Here is an 18,974-nt window from a genome sequence, read left to right as displayed (position 1 = left end):
ACAATAATACTGTTTACTGCCAGTGAGTAAGCAGTTCAGAGTATGCTTACGATCATGGAATGTTATACTAGCAATGCTAACAATTTTGAAACACAAAGCACCTCCATTCAAGGGGAGAAGCTGAAGATGCGATATACTCAGTAACAAGTTGGTCTCAGGCCTTTGGGTCTGGGTTGTGCCCAGCTGGCAATGCGACCTCCAAACAAGGACTGGTGTGCAAGGAGCCCCCAAAGAACAAGTCTTAATGGGTCCTCACAAATCCCGGGAACTGTGCAACCCATTCTTCAGCACCATCTACTGGTACCGTACCTAGCATCAAACTATTTATTTGCTTGTAGGTCACAGCCAGCTGTCCCTTGCCCACTCCTGTGAGAAAACCAGGAGCCCCATCAGCTCTAGGATCCATCTGTCACTAATAACAGCCTTTCGCTCATGGTGGAAATGCTCCAATTATGCTTCTGGGGCTAACCAGGCTCCTTCCCATGCCAATACGCCCACAGCTTAGATTTGATCCAGCTCATATGTACCTGGGCCATGCCTTCAGGCTGTTGCTGCTCAAGAAACGAAACAACATATTCCCATAACCAAAGCATTGTGGACTATACTTGCAAGTGTTGGCCTATAAATACCCTTAGATCTGCTGGCCACGGAGTACTATTTGATCTCTGCTCTTTTTCATGCCTCTGTCACCTTCTGCTTCTGTTGTGTCCAAGTGGCATCCTCACTCTGGAGTGCCTCTGACAACACTGTGCAGTCAAGAGTGGCTCAAATGAGACAGAAGACAAAGCAGCATCCCAAAGGATGGTTTGCATGCTAAGCACACACAAATAGGCATGCTTAGCACAAGGGAAGCACAGACAGTCCCAGCTGAGCATCTCTGGAGCAGTAAGGTGTTTGCTTCCCGCCACGCGAGCTCTGAGTAGCACTTGCAAAACCAGAACCCAGCAATTACTAGCAATGCAGCTCACAGCTGGTTAGACTGCTTCTGGAAAGCAAAGAAGCTGAAGGACATGCTCTCATTAATAGAAAGAGGCTTTTTTTGAGGTAGTGTGGACAATTCTGGAGACTAGAGGCAACACAATGCCCAGGCTCCCATCCCTGCTTCAGAGTCCTCAAGCCCTATTGGTTTCACTGTTTCAGCTGAAAGTTGGGGAAGTGTTGACAGGGGTTTCAAAGGGAAACTACGAGTCAAAAACACTGCCGAATCCAAGCCTTTGGTAGCTGTTTTGTTGCGCAAGAGAAAGGAGGGAAAACATGAAGAAAGAAGCCCATGGCAGGCAGTGTCCCAGGGCACAGGCGCAACCACAGAGAGCTGAGGCTGAGCGCTGGGAGCTGTTGGTTCTGTGCCATGCCCACCCACCAGCCCCTCAACATCAACACCACCAAACTGGTCAGTGTTGCTTGTTTAAGCTGTAATTGCATGGTAGCTGTGCGGCACTGCCACTCGCCAGGCGGCAGAGCAGACATCCTGCTGCACCTGGAGCCAGCCCTGGTGGCACCGAGCAGCGCATCCCGCACAGAGCTGCACATAACGGCAGGGCGCTGCCAGGGAACTTGGCAGAGCACAGAGCATTGAATCACAGCTGGCAAGAAAAAAAGTCATAAGTCCCAAATGGAATTTTTCACCCTGCTCTGCACGTGCAAGGACAAAAATCATCTTTCTTATCTTCTTTTGCAGGGCAGCACCTGTGAAGATTCAGAATGAATTTGCCAACAGGAGAAAGACTGAAATACAGACGATAGCTACTGATGTTCCATTTAAGCCTAATTTTTAAGTCTGAATGTAGCATTTAAACATACAGTACATACTGTAGGCAAAAATTAATTTCACCCTTTGCTCTCCCCGCTTTTTTCCTTACTTGGCTCAGCTATTTAAAGGGAAAACTTTCCCCTTGAACTCTAATCATTTTCAAATGAATTATTAAAAACTTTACAAGCAGCCTCCCTTTTATATAGAACTGCACACAAATAAAAGAGGAAACTGATTAAACAAGGACCGTGGCAGCATTCACTTGACAGCACACTGTAAAAACCAAATGGTGCACGTGTGGTGTGTGTGCATACATCTGCCTGGGTGACAAGGGGTGGCTTTTTTCTTCAGGCTTCTCATTTAGAATAATCGCATTCTGGCATTTTTACTGTGAATACAATGAGCTAATTATGGTTTATTCTTTTTTAAGTCAGTTGTGCCTTTTAAAGAGAGTAAATATTTCAGCTTGCATTTTTTTTTCCTTAAATTTATTTCAAATTAATGGAGCTTACATTGCATTCTTGAAAGGCTCGTGTTTCAGCTCTAAAAAATCCAAGTGATTTGGGAATACTTCACTTACTTCTTCTAGATTATATTCATCATAAAAAAAAGGGATGCTGCCAGCACTCTTTCTAACAGCCATGGAAATAAGATGTCTACACCTCGGTACTTCGTGTACTTACTCACGACTGACAAAAGACTTCTTTTGAAGTAAATTATAAGCGCGCAGCACCTTGAAGTGATTAAAAAGAAGTAAAATACTCAAATATGCCTATTTTTTGTGAAGATGATAACGCCTCTAACAGTTAGAATGCAGTGCAAATGAGAACAGCTCTCCTGTAGCTCAGCCTGGTGAAGCAAAACCTTTCTGGGGATGGATGGGGCCAGGGGGCTGTGAGCCCCTGCATCGCTCTGCTGTGCTGAAATGCCCATGGGAGGAGAAGCAAGAAGGAAGGATGTACATTTGTGCCCTCCCGCCAGCAACTTGGGCGCTTCGCACGCCTGCTGCCCTTCCACCAAAGACCTTGCCAAAAAGAACAAGCGACCCCAGCATGCTGCCCGTGAGCCAGGCAGTGCTCATGTCACTTCGCTCTTCCCCTGCAGTGTGCTTTTCAGATCCTTGCTGCCCATTTCTGTGGAGGAGGTACGTACTCACTGATTTGCACATTTGGCTTCGCTGGATACTACTAGCATATGAATCCCATTTAAAAAAACTATATATATATAGGAACATGGACCGAATTAGGTTCATAAATAGGAACAGAAAATTACAAATTCAAGCAAGAATATGACAACAAGATGATTTTGAATTAAAATTGAACCAGAATAGCCTGAGCCTAAGGAATGCCTCCTCTGATACTAAGGGCACAGAAAACCAAAGCTGACATTTTGACATTTTTCAACTAAACTATGAATCTCAGGCCACGTGGCTACCCAGAATGACACCAGTTACCTCTGCAAACCTCCCCTGCTGTTCAGAGGACAAGCGCAAGCCCACACATCACATGAAGGCCAGCTGAGGCTTCCTAGAGAGGAACCACAGAACTGCTGCTGATGCTGTGCGCCAAATCTCAGCGCTGGGCTGAGTTCTGCCCAGCACAAGTGACTGGAGGGACACATTCCCAAGCGATACACCAGAGAGCAAGCAGCCAGGTCATGCACTCAGTTATGTGCTAACAGCATAGGGGAGACAGCACGTAGCCCCTCCAGCATGTGGCTCCGCAACCTCTGGTGACGCTGACGTTCAGAGCCTCTTTGCCAAGACATTGACTGCTGCACCGGGCCCTTGGGTCGTACATCAAATGTTCACATGCACTGACAGATGTTTATGTTGGTCATCCTGATTTAATGCCCATTACATCACTTACCAAGCCGCTGATGGTATCATAAGTGCTAAAACAAGGCAGCAAAGGAGACTCGGATACAAAATTGATTCCCTCATGATATGAGGGTATTACACCCCAGGCTGCATCTTGCTCTTGAATTAAACTGGACAACTCTACTGATCCTTTAATTCATTGAAATTTTGTGTGGAAAAGAGCCTTTTGGTTTCAGAAGACTGACTTCATTCATCGTTTGGCCATCACAGGATGAATGAAAGGTACTAAAAGGTAACATGGGAGAGTCAGACCTTGGATCACCATCTACTAAGATAAAACAAAAATCTGTTCTATACTTTAATTCAGGCTGGGATTCACATTAGCTACGTTCACTCCTGACTGCCTACGGCTTAGCACTTCCAGCCACTTCTGTTTTGTGTCTGACCAGACTATTTTAACATACTGAAAATCAACTCAAAGTTGCAAGGGAGCAAAATTAATAAGCACAGGAAGTCCTCAATCTATTGTGCGTGCATGCATAGCACGTTGGCTGCCTACCACAGAAGTACAGCCTTATTATCAAATGTAAGGGGTTAAATTTAAACTCCGTGACAGCCTCTCTGTATGCTTGGTTGTTGTAGATGGGGGGGGGGAATAGGAAACACTTCACACATCTTGTTTTCCGCTTCTAATACATTTTTGAGTTTTCTAGTACAGCCTTTACTTGGATGTGTAATCACTGTGGAATGGCTACTATACCCTCGCTGCACTGCATAATACTTTCCCTTCCTCATTCTGTAGGATTCCTCATGAAAATAGGCACTTTGTGCTTTTGGCCCTAAGGACAGAACATAATGTACTGTCTCTAGGAAAAAAAAAAATCATTAAAACATTTTCCACTACTTAAAAAGAAAACAACACATGAAGTACTACTGTATTTCTTTTATGCGCATGACCTCATAGATACATGTGTGCACACACACACACAAATGCATTCAATTTAGCTATTTATAGAGTTGTATAATTTTTCCTGGCTGAAGTTTTAGCGAGCTCCTCCTGATGGGGTTCGGTTCACACGGTTTCCCAGCCCATCCACATGGATGGAACATCCCCTCCCAATCCCCGCCTCCTCCCAGGATCCTGTTTAGCGTTTTGCCAGTGACACTGGCCACTTGCTTTCTGGACTCATCAGGAAAAACAGAGGGCTTTTTATTTCCCAACAAGCTGCATGCGTTTAGTCACTTTTCCTTATAGTCTCCTAGAGGCAAAACTCATGGATGCAGCCTTGGACAACCACCTCTGTTTTGTTGATTCAATATTCAACTTCAAGAGGGTCTTAGAGCAGTTGCATGAGCCATTGGGCCATGATAGGCACCTATGTTGCACTTACTGTTTTCTCACTCCACTTACAGTGAGATGAACGCAGGCATCAAGGTTGGGAAAACTTTCTCATCTTGGAGGTAATCTGCTCTTTGGTTCCCCCATTTTTCATCAAATGGACTCAAATGGACTCGAATGGGTGAAGGGTGCCCCTGGCTGATACGGGACAGTGGGTTCTGCAGGGTTCTGCACCAGGGGAAGTTCAGGTTGGACATTAGGAAGAATTTCTTCTCAAAAAGAGTGGTGAGATGCTGGAACAGGCAGTCAGGAAGTCGGTGGTGTCAGCATCCATGGAGGTGTTCGAGAACTGTGTAGATGTGGCACTGAGAGACACGGTTAGAGGGCACGGTGGGGATGGGCTGACAGTTGGACTAGATGATCTTAGAGGTCTTTTCCAACCTGAATGATTCTATGATTCTACTTCATCTCTTCCGTTCCCTTCTGGCTCAGCCCAGAGAGGCAAAGCCTGCACTAAGGGCCGAGAGGCACAGCTCAGAAAGTAAAAAGCTATTAAAGCAAAAACCCATGAGGCAGATTACAACTTATGACAGACTTCTCCAAATTTAAGTGTTGATTGTTCAAAATTTATGCCTAGATTTTTCTTAAGAATGCAATTTCCTGGCACATGGTACAAGTTGCTCTAGACCTGCATGTCAGCACCGCAGGCATCCTGTTGCAAAGGTTATTATGGAACTATTGAATGTTTTCATGCCAAATTTGTCCAAATTAAACCGAAGGGAATGGAAACACTTTCCCTGGATAGGTGGTGGTTGTTTTAGGTGGGTTTGTTTATAAGGAGAATGAAAGTTACAGCTAAATATAACAGCAGATATATCATAATATTGTCTGAGAACTTGAATAACATGTCATTCAGCCTGTGTGCTGTGGAAAGAACATTAAGGTCAAGTCTAAAATAAGATCAGTGACTGTTTGACAATAGAAACATGTAGGAGGTAGAACAGGAGAATTTTCCACATTTTTTTAAATGACATTTTTCTGTAGAAAAAAAATTCTTGCCTGTCTTGCTACAGGTCTGATGTAAACCCCATTAAACTCATAGCAAAACACGCAGTTGGATTCAGCATGTTTTTGCTCACCCCCTGACAAACCTGCATTAGTCATTTGTGCCAACTGTTTACTTTTTGCATTATACTCAATTAGGAAATAAGAGGAGGCTTCTCTGTTGCATTTTTGTTTTTAAAGACTTTCACTTTCTGCTTCAGTCCTCTGATCCTGCTCCCCTGGAAGTCGATGACTTCAGCAAGGCTCCTGCTATGTTTTAAAGGTAAGCACATCTGTGTTTGCAACATCGGGGATCTAGCAGAATTCCTGGCAAGGTCAAAAAGAGGGGGAAAGTAGGGAAATAAAAGGCCCAAACTACTCCTTTAATAAGTTATAAAACACAAAGCCTCCTTTTTCACTTAATTCATCCACGCAAACCTGGGTTAAAGGTATGACTTCAGGCACCTGGCATTTCCAAAAGCAAAACACCAGCGGGATGCCAGCTTCTCCAGGAAGTCAAGAGCCCTGGGCCCCAGCCTCCACAGGGACACCCAGCACTCTCCCTTCTCCATCCTACCTCAGTCTACTCACTGTTAAGTACACTTACAGCCATCTACAAAATGAACCTCCCTAACCACCTCACTGACATGAGCCCACGGTTTAGAAGCAAAGGCAGAGCCAGGAATAAATCCAAAGCCAGGGGCTGATAGCAATGCCTGCTGCCACCATCTCACTGCAGGGGCTCCTAGGCCTCCAATAGGAGGGTCTGGGGCACAAGAGGGAGGTGCACAGAGCATAGCATCCTCTCATGTTTCCCGCAAACCACCATGGGCCTGGCTGCAAGGTCCAGCTGCAAGAAACTGCAGGAGCAGGAGAGCAGCGAGGGGCCAGTGGCCACCTCCAGCCTGACCTCTGGGTGGACACAGCCAGAATTAGTATCATGCCGAGGGCTGGCACACGATGGATTTGACCCTTATCTATCCCGTTGGGAGCACAGCATTGTTCTGGCTCTATTAACTACAATTTGCATGTTGTCTAATGGCCCCGGGAGCAAAAAATAAAAATAAAAAGGGTGGTAGGCCTTGAGCGAGGAGAAGAGGAAATGGGAGCGCTGCCACATTTTTCTGAGAACTGGCAAAATAAGAAGGCTGACTTTCCTACGGAGCCAGAGGTAAAACTAGTCGCTGCAAAGTTATTTCATATCTAACACATCGCTCACCCTCCATCCCCACAGTACAGGGCACTGAGAACGTGGGTCACTCAGTTGCATGGAAGAGCTCCTGTTCAACCAGACTAGCATGGATCTTGACCACAAGAAGCTTATTCCAGAAGGACCCTGAGCCTCTCCCAAGGGCTGACAAGGATTCACTCTGAAAAGAAGGGCCTGAGCTATGGGGAGAGAAAAACGAGACCTCTACACACTATGTTCCTCCAGCTCCCTCAAAGCTTTGCTTCTAACAGCAGCCAACAGCACCAAGTTGCCCTGGTTTCGGCTGTTTTTGCTGAGAGGTTTTTCTTTAGGGATCAAAATGTCCTTAAAAATAAATGCTGGCTGTCCATTGCTTCCAAGGGAACAGGTAGTTTATTCCAGCTGTCAGTGATGGCAAACCAAGCAGCTCCTCTCTCACTGTCAGTTCTAGCTCTAGGCCAGTTATTAAAATTAAAGAGTTTCATTTGTGAGAATGATGTATTTGTGTCTGCAGGGGGCAGAGAAGGCAGCAGAGAGGGGAAAAAGAGAGCAAGCTTTCTAAAACAAACCCTAAGCCCATTTACACAGCGTAACGGCATGCCAACGCTGTGTCTTCGCTCAGCCCATTGAACTGTCACAGCAGCCCCAGCCTGCAGGATGTGTTACCATACTCCAAACATCCTTCTCTCTAGGTTGGAAAGATGGGGGAAAAAAAAAAGAAAAAAAAAAAAGAAAAAAGAAAGCAAAAAAAATTCCCCATTGATTGCAAAATCAATACACAACATCCCAGTGAAACAATCGCCCTTGGAAGATAAGAAGAAAGGAACAGAGATGCCTCAATGGGTTTCCCCCACCACTTGTAGCACGTGGAATGGAGGGTCTGCCCACGTGCTGTATGACACTGGACACCACTGTGCCCTGGAGGGAAACGTTACCACGTTGGAAAAATGTATCTGTTGGCTGCAAGGGGGCCAAGATGCCATGCACTCACTCCAGAGTCAAGAAGGTGATTCTTTTACTGCAGGACTTCTTGCAGATAGCCTTGAGCTACTGCAGGAGCCTGAGTGCACTCCAGGCTTGGTCATTTATTTGCAGTCTGACTGCCACCTGACAATTTGAATGGAGGGTGTCATTTCCCCTCTTCCTGGTGTGCCTTGCTGCTGCATTCTAGCTGGGAATGAGGAAAGCATTTCCCTCTGCAGGCTTCAGAGCTGCACTGCTATTTATTGCTGTGTGTTAGTGGGTCTGGGCAAGGAAGAAGGGAACAGGCCAAGCTAAAATTTGCAATTAATATGTGTGCTAAGTCTCCTTCTGGGTTATACTTGGGACCTTTCGCATCAGTCAGCAATTGGAATTAAGCATTTAGCATAATTTAGTGCAATTTGCTAGATGACTTCAGTCAAGAGTCTTTGGATGTGACTAGCTGAACTTAAATTTGCAGACACTTGGAGCACAAATGCAGGATTTACTTTTGTTATTAATCAGGGAGTTTTCTTACTTCAGTTTTTTCAATGTTGTTTTTTACTTGAGCTGTGCAAATGATCTTGATCAAGAAATGTTACCAATATTCAACACTGATCATCTTATTTTGCTAAGTACAATACTAACACATTTAGTATGTATATGAATCACAGAATGGTCTGGGTTGAAAAGGACCATAATGATCATCTAATTTCAACCCTCCTGCTATGTGCAGGATCACCAACCACCAGAACAGGCTGCCCAGAGCCTCATCCAGCCTGGCCTTGAATGCCTCTAGGGATGGGGCATCCTTCTCCTTTAAGTAATTTTTAATTCTTTTTTTTTTTTTTTTTTACCTAGAAACAGGGCCCTTTCCTACATTCTATATTACATGCTCTGACTATATGATGAATTTTCTTAGACAAAGTTGACAAAATCTACTCCCTCCTGAAGACACAACACAGGACTCCTGGTACCACAGAAGGAGGCATTTCATCAGCCTCTAGTCCAAGGACCTGTCTTCCCAAGGACTCATGGAGTTCTCCCCAGCACATGCGACAGGAATTCTGTCTCATAAGCTTCAATACAGAAGGACAGTTCTGAGGACAATCCATGGTCAATCCCAAAGGTTTGACCACTTAAAAAAAAAAAAAGGTTTAAAATTGTTTTTTTCTGACCATATCTGAATGCTTACTAAAGCTTGCAAATGGAAGCAAAAGAACAAGTGTGCACAGAAACACTGTGCATCTCTGTATGCAACATAGCTTATCTCCGTTTCCTCTGAAGTGCTGTAGCTGCTGTTACATGAAAATTTTGTGGGAATGGAAAAGGGAAGAAAATCTCCTCCATTAAGTGTCTGATGAATTGTGCTGATACGTAGAGGGAAAAACTAAAGTAAAATGCCATTCCCCATGTTGTTTGTCCTTTTCCTGAATACAGGAAACAGCCACAGACCAACAGCTGAAACAGATCTTTTTAATCTGTTTGCCTCACATCCAAACAGCAGATCAGAAAAAGTTTAAGTTCCATTTCATTTTCAATTCTCTCTTCTTCCTTGCCTCTCTGGTTGACCTCATCACCAGGAATTTTCACCACTGGACTCACTTTGGTCTCTCCTAGGCTGGAGAGCTCCAGCAATGATGATGTTCAATGTTATCCATTTTGAATACTGGTACCCAAAGTTATCATGGCAGGTATTTTGTTCAACATCGTATTTTGTGTGACTTTCTTTCCCCCAATTAAAAAGCATGAGCCTAACTCATGATACTGTAATGTTCAACGCCATATCTCCCAGACCTGTAACAACATATACCAGCAGGATTGCTCATTTCATAGCTGAGCTGACTGGAAAAAAGAGCCCTTAACGATCTGCCCCAAATCACACAGTTTACTCAGTGCTAGAACCATGCTGAGTTTTGACTCTCAGCAGCGTTCTCTAATAACCAGGTGACAGCCTCTGAATCACCGCATGGGGAAAACTGGGGCCTCTTCTTCTTGACTGTAGCTGGCACACCTACTTACATGACTCACTGACGTACCCCAAAGCCCTCCAAGTTGGCTTTGCAGATAGCAAAATGGAATCATTCTTTTGGTTCCTCTGGTAAAATAAAATAGCAATTAAATGATGCAGCCACTAAAAGATGTTGACTATTTCCTCTAAATAAGAGATCCTCAGTAAGTCAGTGCAGGAGTAAATCCAGTGGTGTGGCATGCTTAACCAATAGATAACTATGAAATAACACGCTCTGCAGAAAGGCCTACCCTCAGCACTTAGTGATCCAATTTCACCAGGTAATGTTAAATTTATCTCATTTCATCAAGGTGCACGATTGCCCTTCGAAGCAGTATTATTCAAACTAAAGTTCAGACATTCCTCTTACCTAAACTTTCCTTTAACCCAGCTTAGTACTTCCCCCCAAAAGCTCTTCCATGGAAACAGCTACCAAAGGTTAACCATGCATTGCAGTAAAGGCTATTATTTTTTCTGTTAGTTGAAAACCTGTGGCTTTTTCATTTGATCTTATTTTTCTTGCCGCATATACAAAGTAAACACAACTACAATTGTCCAATTAAGTGCCTCTTCCTGTTCCTACTGAAGTCAATGGCAACACTTTCTAAAATCAGGTTTGTTTTCTTATTCATTAGCTGTAAGATCCAGAAACCTGCAAAGAACTTTCCAGTGAGGGGAATTTAGCTAACTCTACCAGTATGCAATCATTGTAAAAGCAAACCAGCATTAGTATAAAATAACAGAAAATAAATTCCAGACTTTTAGATGCATTTGGAAAAGTTATCTGGTTACACAGTCTTTCATGAGCCAAAAAAAGAAAAAGCAAACAAAAAGAAAAAAGAAAGAAAAAAAAAAGAGAAAAAAAAAGAGAAAAGCCATCCGATTGTTAATGAAACTTAAAGCCAGAGTAAAATGAAAATCCCTCAGACCTGTCATCAGCATTCGTGTTTGCCAAGAAGGCCTGGATGCTATCTATCTGCAGAAGAGAAGATTTATGGCACTGCACACCTTCATCCATCCTATTATTATATACAAAATGGAAAATAGAGCAGGCCAGCACTGCCCTCAGAAATAATCAGTATTTTGCTGCAGCTGAGGAACACGTGTTATCATCATTGCCAGGTCACCAGGTACAAGTTGCCGTGAGGCGCTCATACATACATTAAGACAAAACTCAAAGGAGAAGAGCTGTGCTCCACCCTGCCCACACAGCCACAGGCAGGGTCTGGCCCCATGCAGATCAGTGGGATGGAGAATGAGCAGGAGCTCATTAGCAGCTCTCCTGGAGGCTGCTACAGGATGCTCCTTACAGCACTGCTTGGCCAACAGGGCAGCTTCGTGCAGAGCCAGGTCCAAGCTCTGCTTTCTACCACTGTATGCTTTGGTGACCACCTCGTGGGGATCCAGCACTGGTGGAGATGATGGCAAGCACAGCCACAACTTTGCATCATGGCACCAGCAGTGCATACAGGAAAGGAAAGGAGTGGAAGGTCTGGGGGAAGCTGAGAACCACCAGCTGCAGATGGAGCAAGAACAACAGAACCGACAAACAATCAGAAATCAGCTGAATGAATCTGTGCAAGGGGAGCAGGGACCTCGTTCTAATAGCTTGTGATCAAGCAGCTGTGCTTTCATCAGCACAGTCACATGCTTCACCTTCACCTGCATTACTAAATGGGATGAAAACAGAACAGCCAAAAGGCTTGGAGATCTTCAAAGTTCACCTGGACATGGCAGCTTGCTCTGAGTAGCCCTGCATCAGCAGGAGTTGGACCTGACGACTTCTGGAGGTGCCTTCCCACCTTAACCACACTGCAATTCTATGACAAGCTGACGTTGCCATTGGAGATTTGTTATTTAACCCCATCCATCATGCCATGTATTAGTCATGAGTCTCCACTGCCAACACATATCATACCCACCCTTGCCCTAGGCCAGAAGCTGCAGCATATGCCACCACCAGCAGTGGAAGGCCACCAGCAACATGGCCAGACGGCACTGAGGCCAGTAAGGCCAAAGGAGAACAGGGATGCAGAAAAGCTGGCCTGCCTGCATTACACCAGACCAAGCCACTGCAGAGGTTTCTAAATGACACCCAAGCATCGCTTCCATCTCCCCATCCACCACGCTCCACCATCCCAGGTCCAACAGACCTAAGACCAGTGCAAGGACAAGCCACAGGGCTTCATTTTGCTGCTAACACAGCACACGGTCTCTGCATCACATTAGAGAGTCCAGGCCCTGCTGCATGGCTCCTGAGAAAAGGCTCCTGCTCCACACATACATTCACACACTGCTGCTCCAGCCTCGGGCCTCTGCACACTCCTAATTTCAAGAGCAAAATGAAAGAATTTACTTTTCAGCAGAGCCAAGGCAGAATCTCAAGAGAGGCCTGCCCCAGTGCGGACAGAGAACTGTCTTCTATCTCAATACTGAAAGTAAAGCAGAAATTTTTAATAGGATTGCTGTTTGAACTTCAGGGTTCTTTGCAAGATCAAGGCAAATGACATCACCTCCATAACTGAGACCAGTGGCTCTGAAATTTTAAAGGTCACAGTCAATACATTTATGTAAAATAAAGAAAAGACAAAAAAAGATGAGACTGCTGAAAAAATACGCAACCTGACATTGTCTCAGGTTACACAGAACGCTGTCACAGCGACAAGAGACCAAGAAATACCCATCATTTTCTCTCTCTCTCTCTCCTGGTTCTTTCCTCCCTACTGCCACACAGCTTCTCCACAGAATGGATTTCTCTCCAGCAACAGCAAAAAGAAAAATATTTTGATAATATTTTGAGAATTCGATTATAAACCCACAAAGCCACAAAAACTGGCAAAAGGACCTAGAAGGTGCAACACTTGAAACTGCCAATTCATTTACTTCACTCAGTGGATTTCAGATCGCTTCCTTTCGACAGTCAAACAGTGACTTGGGGTTAGCCCCAGTGGGGATTCAGCCGAGGCCTCTCACTGCCACAACCCATGGCATCTGCGTGGCCGCAGGGCCCTGCCACATGCAAGACGAGGAGACACACAGGAAAAGCAAAGCCAAGGTGCTGAACACCAATGCGGGGTTGGTACTCAAGCATGGGCTTCGGATGGTCACCTCAGAAAGCACACCAGAGCACAGCAGTCAGACATCTGGCCTCTTCCTCCTCCACCACGTGAAATCTCACCCCTGCAGAACAAGGAGCCCTGCTGCCAAATGGGAAGATATAGTGGCAAAACCACCAGTCATCTGGCGGGCGAAGCCTCTTGAGATGCTGGAAACGCAGGAGTTAAATCCCATAGGCTGCAGGAGGACTAACAGGAACATCTTGGGAGAGGGCTCCAGTGATGGGGCTGCTAGGCAAAGCAGTGGCTTATCCACAGCCATGTTTATGAATGATGTTGGCATGCGTGTGATGATGGCTGGGCTCAGAGGATGCCTGCTGGGTTTGGGACATCGTAGGTCATGGGAACCTGTGCTGAGCCAAGTGGTTCCCCTCTCCTGCATGACGCTGGGGCCATTCCCAGCTGGCTCTGGTAAATACTTAAAGGAACATGAGGCACCTAGTGGAAGCATGCCCTTATTGGCCACCCACAGTCCACTTAAGGCATCCATATCCTTCTCTATATCAGCCCTGAACTGCGGAACAGAATAAAGAGCTGCAATCACAGAAAAGAATTGGATGGAAACACACAGCTATCACATCTCTGATTCAAATGACATTATTTTTATTTTAAATGATTTTATTATTATTTTTTTAATTTTCAACGCAACACTGCTTCTCTCACCTGGGCCTCCTTGCATTAGCATCAAAGATTTATCTGCCTAAATGCATGATGGTGCCCATGTCTCCTTCCATAGTTTCTATATTCTATGCTAAGTCCTGCTTTTTGTTGGAAAGCTCATGGAGGAATCATAGAATAGGTTGGGTTGGAAGGGACATTAAAGATCGTCGAGCTCCAGCCCTGTGCCATGATCAGGGCTGGCCCCCACCAGTTCAGGCTGCCCAGGGCTCCATCCAACCTGGCCTCGAGCACCTCCAGGGATGGGGCACCACAGCTTCTCTGGGCAGTTGTGCCAGGGCCTCACTGCTCTCTGAAGGAAGCTGTGCATTAGACTACTACAATAGAATTGCAGTTAGTCCCCACTACACCAGCTGCACCACATTTCATATTCCCTCCATCAACATGAAAGCTACAACATGTGCTAGTCCACTGCAAAGCCTGCAGAACTGCAATTAAGACGTCAGGCAGTACAAAAGAAAATGAAGCCATTAAGGTGTCAGTCAGAAAGCACACATTATACTGGGGACCACAAAATTGCAGAGACGAGCTGGTCCTCTTATTTCTCTTGTAACACAAGGAAGATGTTATTAGGCCAAAGTACAATATTGTGGCATCCTGACCTATGTAAAAATCTTTGAAAGCTGCATTTATTTGCCACCAGAACCACAAGCTCATAACACAGCCTTCAAGCAGACACTCTCCGTCTGTTGCTTGTTCCAAGTTTTGAACAAACCCACGATGCTGTGTGGGCACCATCAATTCCCAGGCACTACCAGCAGTGTATGTCCCGTGACTGCTGAAGTAAGCACTCCAGTTACACCCTCTCCACACCAGTTACATCCTCTCCAACCTGCACTCCAATGTCCTTTTTTTTATTGTCTGTTTTCACAGAATCATAGAATGGCTTGTGTCGGAACGAACCTTAAAGATCACTATAGTTCAAAGTCCCTCTCTAGCTCCTTGTAATAGAAAGGATTCATATTCTTCTAAAAACAATGTCCAGCAAGCAGTCAGAACAGATTCAGACTGGGCAGATTAAGGCCTCAGCCCAGCATCAAAGGTGGTGTAAGCCCCAGGCCCACACAATACCCTAAAAGCACAAGCTGTCCAACTTGCTGCATAACACGTGCTCCTGACTAACTGTGACGCTCTCTCCCAAAGTTACATCCTGCTGCCACACAGCCTCAGGACCACACACTGCTCCTCAACATGCCAAGGGGCCACCCCATGACCACAGCAGGCAGCAGTGTTTGCTCCAGGAACCTGGACAACGCAGAGATCTCATGGACACTGAGGTCCTATAAAACACGGTCACCTATTAGGTGAGCTCAAGAGCAGCCACTGATACTCTGTCATGAGGTTTGCATGCAGGGCATGGTGCAAGTGCCAAGCAGAGGACTGAGAGCTTTGTGGAACTGTACTAAAGCATACTTTCCCACTGACGTATCCTGAAAACTAGAAAAAGAAATGATCCATTGCTGTGCCATCCTTGATTTCTTCTGGCTGCGGACAAGATCCTGAAGGCTGTGCTTGGAACTTTGTTTCACTCTTTAACCCCTTGTAATGAACTAGAAGGCTCCGCATGTGCTTAGCAGATTGCTTGACTTGGAGGTACCAACCATTCAGGCAAAAACCACAGCAGGGGAGCAATCTGTACATCTTCCACACGTACACTGCAAGTAACACACAGCAGTAAATGGCATCACATGCATCACCCCGAATAAGGAGCTTTTGTTTATAAGAAACCTCAATAAACAACGAAACGGATAGGAAGCATTGCTGCCTTTTAAAGGCATTTAGTGTTTCCAGTCTGAGTTACTTCTAACCATCCAGAATGAGCTCCAGCATTTGCCTGCTCTGGCCAATGACTCCTGCTAACACCTGTCCTTTCACGGTCTCATTTTTGCTCACCACTGACGTTTCCCCTCACACACTGCACCCACAGGACAACATCTCAGCCTGATCACAGATCGGATCCAGAGCTCACTGCAGTCAGCAGGATGACTTCACTGGCTCTGCAGCGAGCCGAGGGCCCCAGCTCCGTGCACGGGCTTCCAGCCTGGAGTGGGACTTATGCACGAGTAAGGCATCCCAGCCCAGACATGCAAGCTGGAAATCCCTAACCCTTTCACTGCTCGTGCCGTGTCTTAACCAGCAAAGCTCTCTGGCAGACTGAACTCTTCACAGATTTATTTTTGTTTTCCTCCCAGCATCTGCTCCGTGAGAAAAACAGCAAGCAGCAAACCCTCGGCACACTGATGTCCCTGGGCTCCTGTGCCTTGGCTCAGGTGAACTCAGCAGAGGGAAGGCAATGCATTTGATGTTAACAGACAGCCAGCGTGGGCAGCAAGTTGAGCCTAACACCAACCTAGCAAGAAACCAAGCATTCAAAAGTTAACTCTTTGCAACACTGGCCTTACAACCATGCTAGCCAGGCCACACACACTGTATTCCTTCACACGTACTGTGCAATCCATTCCCCTAACTGGCTGTGTTCCACAGGAGAACACCCCTAGAACAAAACACGACCAGTGCCAGGGGACTGGCACTGACTCCAGCTGTACGCCGAAGGTTCTCCTTCAGTACAGATGTTGCTCATCTCCCTACAAAGGCACTGATAGCACAGCCTTCACATGTACAGCAGACTTAGTTTGTGGGAGAGCAGCTAGGACCACATTTTGTTGCAGTGTATCAATTAATACAGGAAAAAGGAAAGAAATACCCTCTCACTTCCAATGGGGTTGTTTATTTTGGAAAGAGAGAGAGAAAAAGGAAAAGCACTTGATCGACCACAAGCATAAAAGCTGTCCATTTTCCGTAAGTGGAAACCCTCGTGTCCTGGAGGATGCTGAAACCAGCCCCAGCCAGAGGTGATTTCTACCCTAGAAACTCCACAACAAACACCATTTTTTCCAGAACAATCCCATGGACACATCTACCAGCACCTTTGTTTGGTGGTGAGACAAAGACAAGTTTTAACACTGGGCACAACCTCCAGCTGCCACCGCAGCACCCATGGTCTAGCACCGGTCCCCACTCTTGCTGCACATTAGTGTGCTGATGAGGAGCACATGCCTGCACACCTGGTTGCCACACCGGGACCCCACCACCCCTGGTGCTATCCCCAGCCATGCTGGAACCGTGCCACGTTGGGACCTCGTCACTGCCCGGCTCACTAACAGGCTGAGAGAGCAGGGAGCTCCGATCTCGTGTCCCCCCCACTGAAGTGACCCCAGGGCCCACCAACCACCGGTGGAGGAGAGCGAAGCGCAGGCACGTACCCATCCTCCGTTGTCCTGGATCCAGTTGTGCAGGTGCCTGTTCAGGTACTCGGTCATCCAGGTGGCAATGTTGTCCACCAGCGGCGACATCTCCCGGTTCACACTCTCGACGCACATCACGCCGCCGAACTCAAAGAAGGCGACAATCCGGCCCCAATTGACCCCATCACGGAACAGCTCCTCCACCACGGCCACGAAGCGGCCGTGGGCCGTGAAGGGCGTCAGGTGCAGCTGGCCCGACATCTGGGCAAAGTCCCTCTGGTAGCGGCGTGAGAACTCGTCCCCGGCCTGGCGCAGGGCGAGGTGGACGCCGGGAGGTGCGGGGCGCAGCCCTTCAGCCGGGGGCACCTCACTAGCAGCAGCCGAGCCGGGGGGCTCAGGGTGGTGGTGGGAGGAGGCTCCAGTAGCAGCCACCGCAGCGGGAGCAGCAGTGGGAGCCAGGGCTGGGGGCACGGGCGGCCTGTCCTCGCTGGCGGCCCAGTCGTAGCCCCGCTGCGAGAGTTTATAGTGGATGTACTTCAGCACTATCTCACGGTTGTCGTAGCCTCTTCTCCCGGGGTGAGCCATGGTTTCCGAGGGGAAGCAGCGAGTGGGAGGGGGAGAGGAAGGAGAGGAGTGGGACGAACCCCCAAAAGTAAAGCAGCCAACGGTAATAAAATTAAGAACAGCAACAATTATAATCCAGTTAAGGTGTGGGGCACGGTTTCATTCATGGTGAGGCGGGGGGCACTCAGAGCGATGCACGTCTTCTCGGCGTTGCCTCCTCAGATGGAGATGCACGGCATAAATACGGACTAAAACACGGTGAACGCTTTACTTCCAGACGCACGTTTATTACTTATTATAGATCTACTTGAGCAACGCTTCCTCCTGGCTGTCGGAATACATGTTAGAGGGTGTTACGCCTGCCGGGAACCAGGTGCATGTTCCCCTGTGCTGAGATCCTGCGGACACAAAGGAGCAGGCGGGCGCGCTCCGTCTCAACGCTGACACGGGAACCTCGGCACCGCTCTGTTAAGTTACACAAACTAAATTTCCTCCGAAAAGTACTTACTTGGGGCTATAAATATGTTCCTCTGTCAAGTTTCCTCCGCAAAAAAAAAAAAACCAAAAAACCAACAGCGACACAAAAACCCAAACATCCCAAGTCTTCAGGAACGCGAGGCTCTGATGCTTCGGGTCACCGCGGGGATGAGGACGGGACCCAGAGGCGGTCAGCACGCTTCCCAGTGTTTTTTCCCGGGCATCTCCAGCGATCTGTCAGAGCTCAGCGATCCCCGGCCCGCAACCCAGCCGGGCGAGCGGCCCCGCGGCGACGGCAGATCCTGGAGAGCAGATGGGGCGCATCTGAAGGCAGGCTGCGGCCGAAGCGCTCCGCTCGTCCCTCCAGCGCGACGCACCGACAGCTGCATTTACGTAGTTTCATTCAGACCCTGATCGCGGGAGCCCAGCGCTTCCAACACGCACGCACGCACGCACACGCACACACATTAAAAAAAAAAAATACAAAAAAAATAGAGATATATTTAAGAAATTAATTGTTTTTCACCGAGAAGAGCCCGCTTAAAAAATAATCAAAATTAAAAGGCAGATCGCTTCCGACTGCGGCTCCGGGCAGCGGTGCCATTTCCCAAGCAGCTTTGTAACGCCGAGCAGGGCCGGCTGCGCTGCCACCGCTGCGCCGGTGGGGACCGCGGCCGCTGCCCGCCCGCCGCCCGCGAAGCCCCGCGCACCGCCGCCTCCGGGCGGCTCCTCCGGGCGCTCCGCGCTGCTGCTGCCGGCGGCGGCTCCGGGCGGCGGCTCCG

The 18,974-nt window shown here is 47.2% G+C and overlaps 1 protein-coding gene across 1 annotated transcript in view; it reads right to left on the bottom strand.

Moving 5' to 3' along the window:
- Positions 1 to 18,836, bottom strand: part of BCL2 (BCL2 apoptosis regulator) — a 91,232-nt gene extending 72,396 nt beyond the window's left edge. The window contains exon 1 of the mRNA XM_042869954.1: positions 17,170 to 18,836. Within this exon, the coding sequence (XP_042725888.1) occupies positions 17,170 to 17,736 (567 nt within the window). The 5' untranslated portion in view covers positions 17,737 to 18,836. The remainder of the gene's footprint in view (positions 1 to 17,169) is intronic.
- Between the last annotated feature and the right edge of the window lie 138 nt (positions 18,837 to 18,974).

The sequence above is a fragment of the Lagopus leucura genome, unplaced genomic scaffold, assembly GCF_019238085.1.
Source record: "Lagopus leucura isolate 7727_CA_CO unplaced genomic scaffold, USGS_WTPT01 Super-Scaffold_100002, whole genome shotgun sequence".
NCBI lineage: Eukaryota > Metazoa > Chordata > Aves > Galliformes > Phasianidae > Lagopus > Lagopus leucura.
Note: the sequence above shows the minus strand (reverse complement) of the source record. Positions and strands in the feature narration are given on the sequence as shown.